The sequence below is a fragment of the Agelaius phoeniceus genome, chromosome 16 (genome assembly GCF_051311805.1).
Source record: "Agelaius phoeniceus isolate bAgePho1 chromosome 16, bAgePho1.hap1, whole genome shotgun sequence".
Classification (NCBI taxonomy): Eukaryota; Metazoa; Chordata; class Aves; order Passeriformes; family Icteridae; genus Agelaius; species Agelaius phoeniceus.
The window spans coordinates 13,760,330-13,772,960 of record NC_135280.1 but is presented as its reverse complement, the minus strand read 5'-3'; the positions used below and the strand labels follow the sequence as shown (position 1 = coordinate 13,772,960).

General features: G+C 46.6%; 1 protein-coding gene across 4 annotated transcripts in view; it reads right to left on the bottom strand.

Annotated features, from left to right (window-relative positions):
- Positions 1-12,631, bottom strand: part of AXIN1 (axin 1) — a 77,554-nt gene that overhangs the window by 58,454 nt on the left and 6,469 nt on the right. For 3 of the 4 annotated variants that reach the window (XM_077187149.1, XM_054643340.2, XM_054643342.2), the window contains exon 2: positions 10,006-10,977. In XM_077187149.1, coding sequence (XP_077043264.1) covers positions 10,006-10,883 — 878 coding nt within the window. In that variant the 5' untranslated portion in view covers positions 10,884-10,977. Of the gene's footprint in view, positions 1-10,005; positions 10,978-12,237; positions 12,324-12,631 lie in introns of those variants that run through there. The other variant, XM_054643341.2, reaches the window with a different exon arrangement.

The following is a 12,631-nucleotide window of genomic DNA, read 5'->3' as shown; positions in this document are numbered from 1 at the left end:
CTATTTTGTTTATAATGTAATTACACATTCCCACCTACTTGCACTCTCAGTGTGCAGCTGAGTACCTCAGGTAGCAGAAAACCTAAAGGCTGACATTTCTTCCGGGCCTTTGGAAGTGACAGAACAGTTAGCACAAAACTTAATTTATTTGAGGTGGAGGGCGGGGGGTAGGGGGGGATAAAGAAAGGCCGCAATTAATTTCCCTTAGAAGCCCGATGGTCCCCACCCAGAAACCTGCGCACAAAAGAATACTGCCTTTAAACTGGTAGGTTAGGTCTGAGACCAGAGCGAAGGTTTGTCAACCATGACATGCTCCAGCTTGTTTAACAGTCGACCGGAGGGTTGAAAAGTCTAATAAAACCAAAAGGCCTCCCATAACAAAGCTGCTGCCACTTAAGGAGAACATTCACACCCATTCAGCAGAGCTTTTTTCAAACATGCAGAGGTTTTTGGAGCCTCCAAAGCCAGCAAAGAACACCAAAACAGAGCAGCTAGAAACTGAAGCTGGGAAAAAAAGTGAGCAATAAGGAACACACTGGGAACACTGAGTAACTAACCATGGGAAGAGATAACAAAAATGCTGCATGACCTCCCTCTCATCACTTGGATGCCTTTCTAAAATAGACACTTCAGCCTGACCGCAAGTTATTGTGCAAGGATCACTGGGTGAAGCTGCATGACCTGTTATCTCCAGGATTACCAAAGGAAAGTTTTTCCCATGCCCATTTGGAAAGCTTCCCCTCTTCAGAAAGAGGAAGGTTTATATAGATCAGTTTTGCAGGCTGTGCCAGCCCTGGCTGGGGAAGGCCCGAAGCCAATGCTTGGGGGCAGTGGGATGCTCTGCCTTCCTAAATTCTCAGCTGGGCTGATTTCCCCAGCCGGCAGCACTCAAACCCCCCGGGTCACAAACTTCACTGCATATATCCAGAGGGGAAAATCAGCCCGGCTGTTTTACAACGTGACAAACCCTTTGCTGTAGTGACACATCCACACATCCTTTGCTGCCCATTTCCATCTCGTTTTGCCAGCACTGGTCTGTCTTAAAAGTTCAAGGAGCCTTTTCAAAGTAGCTTTTCCCAAGAGAAGAAAGCCAAGTTCCACTGAATGTGCAGATGTTCAGAAACACACGAAATCTCAGTATTTCCACAACAAAGAAGGCAGCTTTTCTTTCACTGCTTTTCCTGGTAGAGTCATGGACCAAGCAACAAAGGACTTGTGGTGATGGTCTTGGTTGAGCACTAGATGAGCAGGAGACACATGCTGCACACCTGAGGCTGCCAGCCTACCCAACAGCTTCTGTCTGTGGCTTTGCTCAAGAAGGAACACTTTTCATTTCCTAAGAAATAAATGTTACGACAGTCACATGGACTGAATTAAAAGTACAAAGACCAGACCTCTTAGCCAGAGACTCCAAATTTTATGAAAAAAATTAAAAAGTACATGCCCCTTGGAAATCCAATCTGAGCAGGGCCATAAGGAGAGTAAGAAGGTTCCAAGGTCATGTTTTACAATCTTTTGAAGCAGGAATGAAGCCGATGTCCAACGGAGACATTTCGTGCTGCCATCTGTACAGAGCTTCCCTTTCTCCAACACACTGCAAATGTTACAGTGCAAGAACTTGCTGTCTTTGCTCAGGCAGTCTTTATTTGTACACAATAAAGGCCTTGTGCAGGAGATCAAGGCTGTATTTCATTGATTTGACACGATGGTTAACCTGTGAACTTTGCCCCTGCTAATAGAATAATTTCTATTTGTTGATTCCTCTTTTGGGATCCTCAAGGGTAACAGAAGCTTCATCCCAGCTCTCATTTGCATGTCTGGTGCCAAATGGTTTTACAGCTCTTACTTCTGTGGAGCAGAGCCAGGACAAAACTGATCAAATGCAGAAACTACAGCTGGATCCTGAGTCCCCACACCTCCCTCCATGGATCCTACCTGTATTTCCTAGGAGCTCTTCAGTGACTTGGCTCTGATTCACACTTTGCTTGTGAAACCTTGGAGAGGTTGATAGAATCATGGAATGGTTTGGGTTGGAAAGAACCTTAAAGCTCATCTTGTTCCATCTCCTGCCATGGGCAGGGACACCTTCCACTATCCCAGATTGCTCCAAGCCCTGTCCAACTTGGCCTTGGACATTTCCAGGGATGGTGCAGCCATAGCTTGTCTGGTCCTTGGCTATCCAAGCAATCAATCCCACAATGGACCAGGCTGGCAGCAATGGCAGAACAAGGAAGCTCCTCTTCCAGACAAACCTCTCCCAGTCCAAGAGGCTGACTGCCAGACAAGCAAACAACCAAAATTTATGACCCAAAAGGGCAAATCTGTTAAACACTGCAGACATGGTTTTCCAGCAGACCTAACCCAACCTAAACATGGAGTGCTGGAAAAAAGGCAATCCCACCTGCCCAGTCGTACTGCTCTTCTTATTCCAGCACCAGCATTCCTCTAAACACGTGCTGGAGATAGAGGACAGAAAACTGAACCTCCAGAAAAGAAATGGAGAGAGGAAGAGGACTGACTCTGTGGTCTACAACAGGACAGGGAATATGTGGGGGTGGGAAGGATGAAGGATAAAACCCAGTAGTTTCTGGTCATTAGCTCTGGAGGTAGATCCAGGGACTAACATGAGGCTGTGCTGCTAACCAGTAGGTCTCACTCAGGTATTTCAAAGAGGTTTTTTCCTCTAGCTATAGCTTTGCCTCTCTCCACTGCTTATCATCAGGATAGATGAAAGCTCTTCATCTATTAGCGATTTAGATCAGATGAAGACCTTCAAAAAACTGCTACTTTGAGGACAGGTTGTATCTTGGGAGCCAGGGGACCAAGAAATTCCAGGTCTTACCACAAAAGTGTACTCTGGAGTCTTCAAAGGTAAAATCCAATTTCCATGTGGGTTTTATAGAATTTGGATTATCTGACTGAAAACTGCAGCGATTCTACTTAAATTCATTACTGGCTTACAACAGTGAGGGATCCAGACCAGGGCTGTGAGGAACGATGGTTTTGCTTTTACACACAAGTGTGACCTGCAACAATTTAATTTCTGAGTGTGACTTCAGGCAAAGCAGCTCACTCTGGTACACAGGAGGGGAACAAGATGTGTGGGTCTCCAGAAGAGTCAGACCTTTCCTGAAGTTCCCTGAGCTGGGCATTCAGGGCTGCACCAGTGAAGGAAGGGGCAGCTTTGCACCTGATGAGCGGAGATGGATACTGCAGTCCCCCAGAGGAACTCAAACCTGAGCCATGTGTGTACTGCAGACAAGGAATAAATGAGCCTTTTCACAAACCAATCGCCTCAAAGCCAGCTGACTGCTGTGGGAATGTGTATTTCCAGGAGCATGACCTTTGTAAAGTCCAAAGCTGCACTTTCAAGTGAAGTAGGCATTAATTAACTAATTTATAGCGTTAGGATAGATGGTGTTAGACATACTTTGTATTTGATAAGTTCAAAAGTGTAGCTTTCATCTGGCATTGTTCCACTTCCAAATCGTCTCTACTATCCCTGCAGCAGAGCTCCAACATCCCATTGCCATGGAAGAGGTGGATAAAGTGGCACCAAGGACAATCAGCCTCAGCCACGCCGGGGTGGCACAATAGAGGCTGCTCTGCGCTGCCAGGCCAGGCTGAGCAAACCCCTGCTCTCAAACAAGTGTCACAGCTTTTCAGAGAGATGCTCAGAATTATATTCACCAGCAATTTGACTTTTTAATCATTTCAATTACTGTGACTAAAACCCTTCAATCGGAACAAAACCAGGGAAAAATAACCCCTCTCCTTCTGAAGCAGCCTGCCTAGCTTAACAGACCATACCAAATTGTGAAGGTTTTTGCTTTTGTGGTCTTCACATATTTCATTTAATGCAGATAATTAACCTCAGTTTCTAATTTCAAATCCTCCACATAAGGAAGCAAAGTGACTGAATACATTCACTGACAGATGGAAAATTAAAATATTACTACAGCTTCTGCCTGGCTCAAAAGACAGGGCCTTGCAAAAGATCTTTCTTCTTTTATTTGACTGATTAACTGTAATTTGCTTAATGGATTTAAGGATGAGCCTAATAATCCAATGATATATCCAGGAACCGATTTAGGATATCAGCACCTCTGTTCTGATTTTTTTTTTAAACATAGCAATTTTCTGCATTACATACAGTCACTTCTGAAACCAGATTTTTCCACCAATTGTAATAAAACCAGGTCCATGATTTATTTTAAATGAGTGGTGACTGCATGACTGGCCTTGCACCAGCCAGCCACAGTGCTGTAACTTCTTGGAGCACCTTCTGAAGCCCCAAATCTAGGGAAGACCCAAGACCATAACGTGTTCCAGCAGTCACTGACCCAGTTCAGGACACAGCCAGGACTTCTTGGGAAGGTGGGAAGTCAACAGCTCAAATCTAAAATGGGGCCAGCATGTGTTCCTCCAGCACCCCCACACCACTCTCAGTCCCTTTTCCACCAAGAAAGTCTGCCCTAACAGGATTTCACAGTCTGTCTCAATAGTTAATAAATCCAGAATCTAACAGACTATTAAAGGAAAACATCCAAGAGGCAGTCATTTTTAAAACATCCAATGGCAACTAATTATTCAAGGGATTAGTCCATTATAGCAACAACAAAGAAACTCTTAAAACATAAAGCCAAGTTGAACGGCACATCAAAACCAAGGTGTTCCCACCCCGTGGCCACCTTCTGGGTGCACTTCTCAGCATCCTGGCATTGGTTCAGCTCCCACTCAACCTTTTAACATCCCATTCTTTCTGAAACCAGGCAGAACTCAAACCAGTCTTCTCAAAATATAGAATTTCATGCTCTGTGCCATCATTGTAAGCACACAACAAAACAGGACCATCACCAGGACTGGACCAGGCAGGCCACAGCTCTGTCTAACCCAGCTACGAGGCCCTCCAAGGACAGAGATTCCCACCCCTCATGCTCCCAAGATTTTTTTCACCATGTCCAACCTGAATCTCCCGAGGACCAAAAAGGAGGACATAACTTCCCTCTTGGGCTTTTAAAAGAAAATATTCTGTAACCCAAATAAAGCTCAATCACAACAAAACAAGGCTTTGTTTGCTGGAGGAGGGAAGAAAACACTACTCATTTATCAAATTAGAGTGCTAAAAGCTTAACTACCTGTCTTTAATAAGAAGCCAAAGCACTGATCTATAACCAAACACAAACACACCACTTCTTCATCTTGATTTGTGTGTGGAGGCAAAGCTATGGGCACAAAAGGTATTCTTCTTCAAATAAAATCTATTTTAAAATTTGGCAACCACTAGCATAAATACTTTACACTGCTAATGTAATGTAAGCATTTCCATGCAGAAGTTTCATCAGCTTAACAATATATTTTAAAAAGCTGGCATTAACTTTTGTGCAAAAACACCATCAGTCTCTGTCCTGTGTATCTTAGAGTGCTTCAGCCACTAAATTACCACTTAGAGCTCTTAGCACCAGACCCCCTCCCTGCTGGATTCACTGATTTCTCTCAAGAACAATGCAGAACCCAAACTATTCTTCTGCAACTTATTTTCTTTAAAACTGGAAATAGCCACTGCTCTACAAGGATTCCAAACAGGGTTGTACTGATTACAAATGATACTGTGGGCCCAGCAAGTTTAATTCAAGACAAGCATTCCCAACTTTACATATGGATCTAACTCTCAGCAGCTGATTTCTCCCTGCAAACAAGCTCCCACGAAGCTCCAACAGCCTAAGTCCAAGATGCATGTGCTGCCTCTCCAGGTAAAAGAAGCATCAGTAAGAGAGTAACACATCTTTAAATTTTCTAAATACGACTCCTCCTGTACCAGTGTTTGATTTTGCATCCTCAGTTTTCCAACCAGTCAGTACAATTAACACCAATTCCTTCAACACCACACAGTCTTGAGTCAGAGGTGTGCAATTTAATATTTAATTATGAACGAAGCTGCCAACCTCAAAATTAGGGCTGCCAGCTAAACTTCAGCCAGCTCCTTCCTGATGCAGCCCCAGCTTCTGACCGCTGGACCGTTTATGCTGCCTAAGCCACAGAGAGATCCTTACTTCCCCTGAACCAGCCTCTGCACGTTAGTTTGTCATTGCATTGTCCCACACCAGAGGTTATCACATCCCTCTAAAGCTTCTTCAGCTTTTCTCCTCTTGCCTCCTCTGCACACCCCATGGTGAAGTGCTGGCTGTGTGTTTTGGGGAGAGCTGCTCTCCCACGTGTCCGGAGAGGCTGCCAGTGCGTGGGCACAGGCACAAGGACTCTCCTGGTGATTCCTACCAGCCTGGAGAACCACATCACCCACCCTTTTCATTTGAACCACCAACACTTGTGAAACGCGGTGAGCTTAGTCAGCTCAGCACTGTGGAAATTAAAGCTTGGAGCCAACTTCTTTAAAAAAACAACCAACCCCCTGTGTATATCAAATCCCAAGCTGAGAAATTTCTCCATCTGTGTCCAGCAGCTCCACCACCAAAATCCAAAATCCAGCAACTGGAGACTTCACCCACCACCACGTGTCCTCTAATCAGCATCACCTGGGCTTCCTCTTCAATACTATACACGCCATGGAATGGGTCAAACCCCGAAACAATTGGCAGAATTAATGTAAGTCTCTCAGTGTGCCTGGCTGAGAGATTTCCCAGGCTGAGAAATTTCTCCATCCATGTCCAGCAGCTCCACCACCAACACTCCTCAAGATCCAGCAACTGGAGACTTCACCCACCACCACGTGTCCTCTCATCACCATCATTTGGGCTTCCTCTTCAATACTATAGACACCATAGAATGGGTCAACACCTCAAGATCCAGCAACTGGAGACTTCACCCACCACCACGTGTCCTCTAATCACCATCATCCGGGCTTCCTCTTCAATACTATACACACCATGGAATGGGTCAAAACCCAAAACAATTGGCAGAATTAATGTAAGTCTCTCAGTTTGCCTGGTTTTCAGGAGAGATGACAGCTGCTGGAAGGTAACACCATATGCTATTCCCACCACAGAAGACAGCAAAGGCAAGGCCTGTGAGAGTGCTGCTCTCCAATGCTTTGAGAATGGGATGGGAGCCCCTTCCCACACAGAGCTACACAGAGAGCACGAGAAACCCACCCCAGCAAAAGACACGAGCAAACCACCGAGCACCACATTTCCAGCTGTTTCAGGGGCTGTGCGTTTTCCTGGAGCGCTCCAAGAGCAGGCTGCAGGCGGCTCTCAGGCACAGGTTTAATTTCTGCTCCCCAGCTCCGAGGAACGCCGTCCCGGCGTGTCGGAAGAAGGTTAATGAACGATTTAGCCACCCTCACAACCACGTTAGTGTCACTTTCGGAAGCTGCGAGTTAATGCCCGAGATCTTCGGGGGTTGCCCTCTTTGAAGTTCACTGATCCATAACCAATGTCCAATTAATTTCCAGGAGCCTAACGATAATGACTATTGGCCTTTTCCGACGCATACAAAAACACAGTGGGTAACAGCGATGCTTTTGGCTTCAGGGTATTCTCAAATCTGCCTGCACATTTGCACACCTTCAAAAATATCCAGCGCTAATAATGGGTTGTCTTCTGCCATTTGAGGAATTTTTTACATTTGTTCTCCTGAGAGCAGAGCTACTGCATCAAGATTTATGAACTTTCTGCTGAAAAAAATCCTGGAGCTGATTCAAGATGCTCATTTGCTAACAGAGAAATACTTCTACTGCATTTGCTTAGATTCCTCTTTATTTAGGGTTTCCATGGAAGCCAAGGAATAGAAGTTAAATCTTGGGAAGATTAAACAGGCCCTGAGATATAATGCAAAACAGCTTATTTCAACATTCCCCAAAGAAGAGAAATGAGAAATTCTTCCACACACACGCCAAAAAAAAGGGGTTTGTGGAAATTTTCAAAATAAATTGGGCCCCAGTTTTTCAAATGCTGCACACAGCCATTGCTTCCTGCTGCAAGCAGCTTCCCCAGCTTCCAGCACACTTCCTCAGGTGAGAAAGTAAATGAACAACAACTCCCTAAAAACCAGCTTGTTCAAGACAGCTATTGCTATACAAGATCCAGGAAGAAGGTTAATTCAACCACAAGGGCTTGCTCAAAGAGGAACAATCACCTCATAAATTAATATCTGAGCAGTCTTTAGAATTAAAAAATGCAGAACTTATGCAGTTCAGCAACATCTTCCATGGCAATGCTCTGGACACCATGGAAGCTGACAGACCAGCATTTGAAAAATAAAATAAATCCCTTATCTTCAGCTTCTCCAGGCTGAGAAGTGACTCCTGCTCTGGTGAGAAGGGCAAACATTTCCTTGCCTCCCTACCCCACAGGTCAGCAGAGTGTCAGTAGCCACAATGACAGGCTGTTGGACACTACAAATTAATAGCCACACATTTTCTCTGATCTCCATCCTCCAGGTAAAGATTTATTTCACGTTGTTCCAATCTGCTAAGAAAATGCCCAGGACTGATGAACTCTACTTCAAAACACTTCTATTTCACAGCACATTTCTTACACCATTTTACAACCTGGCACAGATATATTCAGATAATGGGTGAAGTGCACCTTTTTCTTGAAGCTGGAGCTAAACAGCTCAGTGTCACACAGAGGATTTACTTACTACCTGCTCTGGTAAGGAAACTAAACACAGCTGACCCTCAAGTAAGTTATTTTCAATCTTAACACCATTATTGCTTAAATAAAAAGATACTTAAATCAGAGACTTTTCTAATCCTTCATTTATGGTGAGCACCCAACTGCTCAGTGGAATGCACTTCAAGGTTTTTATTAATTCCATGGGAAAGTCCCAAGACACTGGGATATTTTTTTTCTGACTCCTGATTAAAGCAGCGGGAGCCCACATGAATTCCCTTTTTCCCCCCCTCCCCAAGAGTTTCACATGCAACATCCCCTCCTCAAAATCTGTAAGAAAACAGGAATCAAACCGAGAACATTTTGCCAGCTGAAAGGCGCCGAGACCTTGCGTGGGGCGGGATGCGCTTCCAGCTGCCAGCCTAAAGGGACGGCTGAGGGAGATTAAACACAGAAATGCTTTTCATAAGGCAGGAGCCTTTGAAGAGGACAGTTCAGCTACTTCATTTCGTAATCTTCACAAAGCGTCAGATTTTAGCCTAAGCAGGTCTTAAAACAAGGAGATTTTATTTAAAAAAGGGGGGGAAAAAAAGTAGGAATGTGTTCTGGCTGGGTTCTGTTGATTCAGCAAGGGTTAGACACACACATGCTTATTGATCGCAGAGAGCTCCCTGCTAAGTTAATTGTCTGGAATTTTAACTGAGCTCTCAGCAAGTTTCAAAATCCATGTTGGCTGGAAGTGGGTGGGGGACCCAGAAAAAAACAGGCTGCAGAACTGTGCCAGTCCTACAGTTAAAAAAACCCAGCAATTACTTTCATGATGGGAAGAGCTTCAGCAGGGCATGGTTTTAACTGGATTTGGGGATTCTGACTCTGACACCGTTAGAATTCAGTGCTGGAAATCGCATATGCAAAGCAGTACCATTATCAGGGAGCACCATCAATGCTGTTTCACTCCTACCCACATCACCAAGGTGAGGGTATCTATCTCCTGTGAGCTCCCAGTTGTGGCTCATGACAATTTCTACACAGGAAGTGTCACCACCAGCTTACCTGCCCATGTTACAGTACCTGAACACTGACCTTCTGCTGGTGCAGGCTGCAGCAAACCTGGCACTGCAGCTTGTCCAGCCACCTGCAGTGCATGAGGGCTACCCATGGCTTTGCACTGCCCACCAAGCCCTACCTGCCTCCAGAACACCTCCAGCAGCAGTTTCTCCAGGTGAAGAACATGCTGCAGGGATGATTTGGCACTATCAGACAGGAACAGCCAAAGACACCTTTAAAACAACCTGCGATTAGTTTCAAACAAAGCTCTGCACTCCATCGACCCACTCAGCAATGCCATCCTGTACCAATGTGGGTGCTCCCCATGCTTTTCCAAGGTTTCCCACATCCCCCATGGCAGCTCCCTGGCCCACTCCCCACCTACCTGAACTCCCTGCCCTCGCTGTAGCGCCGGGCCGAGGCCGCGCGCTGCGTGGCCGTCTCCAGAAGCAGCTTCTGTGTCAGCCTGCTGGAAGGAGCCGAGTCCCTGCTGGCCTCGGGCTCGGCCTCTTGGTCACACTTCCACTCCTCATCCTCGTTCAGAGTTGGCAGATAACCAGGTAGCCCTTTACCTGTCCCAGACCCTGAGCTCGGATCGCTATAAATTTTTGGACTTTCCCCACCTGTCCTTGTGTATTCCAAATAAATATCCGACTTAAGGAACAAAGGGTAGGTATTGTCTTCTATCATGCACTGAATCTCCGTTTGGGCCTGGTCAAACATGTCAGGGTCAATCTGCAGTTTCATGACACAGTCTTTGATGAAGCTTTTTGTGGCCGGTTTGATCTGCCGGGACACAATGCCATTGTTGTCGAGGATGTATTTTTTGTAAATGGCTTTTGCCAGCTTGAGTCTTTTTTCCTCATTAGACACGCACGGCTCCAGCTTCCTGAAGCCACTGCAGGCAAACCAAAAGTCCAGCAGATCTGCACAGTCCTCCTGTTTCAGGAAAGTCCTGAAGAGGTTGATGCCATCTTGATCATCCAGCAAGGAGTGCAGTGACTCGGCCCACTTCAGGTAGGGTGGAGTTGGCGAAGCACTCCCCTCGGGCTCGTACCCCAAATCCAAATCAGAGCGCCTCGGTGTTGCCGTGGACGTCTCATTTCTGACCACATCACTTTTACCAGAGTAGAAACCATGGCTAACTGGCCTTGGGTCTGTGGACACGAGCTCCCCCTCCTCACCAGGAACTGGTGGCCTTGGAGCATCTTCAGTGAAGCTTCCTCCGAGGTCCAAGGGGAAGCCCTTCCCCTGGATATTCATTTTTCTGGTCCTTGCTTGCGTGGGAGCAGTGGAGGATGAGCGCCAATCTCAAATCACCAATATTTGTAGCTCCAAGGTGAACAAGTTTGTTTGGCTGAAACAGACAAAGAAAAAGTAAGCGAGTAACACTGGAAACAAACACTCTAAGAAAACAAACTAGTGGTTATGCTCTGCACCTTTACTGTACTAACACCTCTTTTTCAGCAGAATCAATGGCTTAGTAACTTCTGAGAGCACAGAATAGAGCTCAAAGCAGGCAGAGGCTAAAAATGACAGTTACAGAATATCCCAAAACTTTACATCCAGAATTTGGCATCACTGATACAGCTCACACTATGCTAAAACATCAGCCAATTTCCCAACACCAGTGGTTTATACACGACCCTGGCATGTGGCAGCCCACATCCAAGAGATCCATACCCAGGTACCACAGGGCACATGCCATCTTCTGCACTGCCACCAGCTCCTCTGCACTGCCTACCTGTGCAGGACGCATACCGGATCATACAAAGGCAACACGTTTTTATCTGGCTGTGAATCTAGGAAATTCTTATCCTTAAACAGGAATTTAAGGCTTGTGAAAATTATTATTAAAGAACATCCAGTTAGTGCTGAAAGCAGGGCTGCACCTTAATCAAACACAGGTGGCTTTCGTATGCTCAAGTGACATACCAGCGCCACATTCCTCACAAATCTCTGCGTTTCAGAAATACGCCGCGTCGCCTCGTCTAGCTCTAGGGGAATCCAGATGCATCGTTGACCCTAATATTTTGGGCATCTGGACTGCATTCTTGCTTCAGATGGGCATGTTAGTACAGGAGCTCAGTTCTAGCACTGCTTTTTGTAGGCAAGCCGTTGAGAAAAGGTTCATTTACGCTAACAAAATTGCGTGCTACAAGCCTGGGAAAATTTCAGGTCATCAAAGGAAGATGAGAAAACCACCTTGACAAGGAAACCTGATCAAGTACGATGTTTTTAAAGAAGAGAAACGAGTCAATATGGAGGATGGAAGGTATGGGGAAGGCAGGGAAGGAAGAAAAGAGCAATCCCTGGGTTGCTACTTCTGCTGCTCAACAAATTAACCTCATCATTTAAAGCGAGTAGCAAAAGCCTTGTGTTACAGAACAGCCTCAGCCTCTAAGCCCCAAGTACTGCAGAGCACCAGCAGCATCACAAATTACTCCTTGCACTGGATTAACTCAATTGCATGTAAAAACACAGCAGGAAAGACACATTTTAGCTCGCCCTCCCTCTCAAAGCAAACCCCATACCAACGAACATCTTTGGGATGCTTTGCCATTTCCCCCCCATTTCTTGATCCTGGCTAAATCAAGAACTGCCGCCGATGCTGTACCTTACAGCCCACCTGTCCATCGTGAAACAACCCAGGGAGCCCAGGAGCGGCCAGCGAGGATAGCTGGGCCCCGCCAGGAGCGCGGCAGGAGCCAGCGCCGCGCTCACACCCGGCCCGAGCCCCCGGCACGCAGCCCCTGCCCTGGCACCGCGGGACGGGGCTGGGCTTTGGCACCACGGGGCGGTTCTGGGCGCTTTTCACCCCGCGTCTGGAAGCGAGCGCAGGACTCGGCCCCCGGTATGCGGTGCAGGTCCCCGGTGACCCCCGGCCGGGCGAAGGGGACCCCCGGGGCAGCGGCACCGCAGCCCCAAAGCCACGCCGGGCATTGTTGCGGCGGGGCGGCGCTGGCTCCTCGCCCCGGCCGGGGCAGCCCCGGGGAGCCTCCCGGAGGACA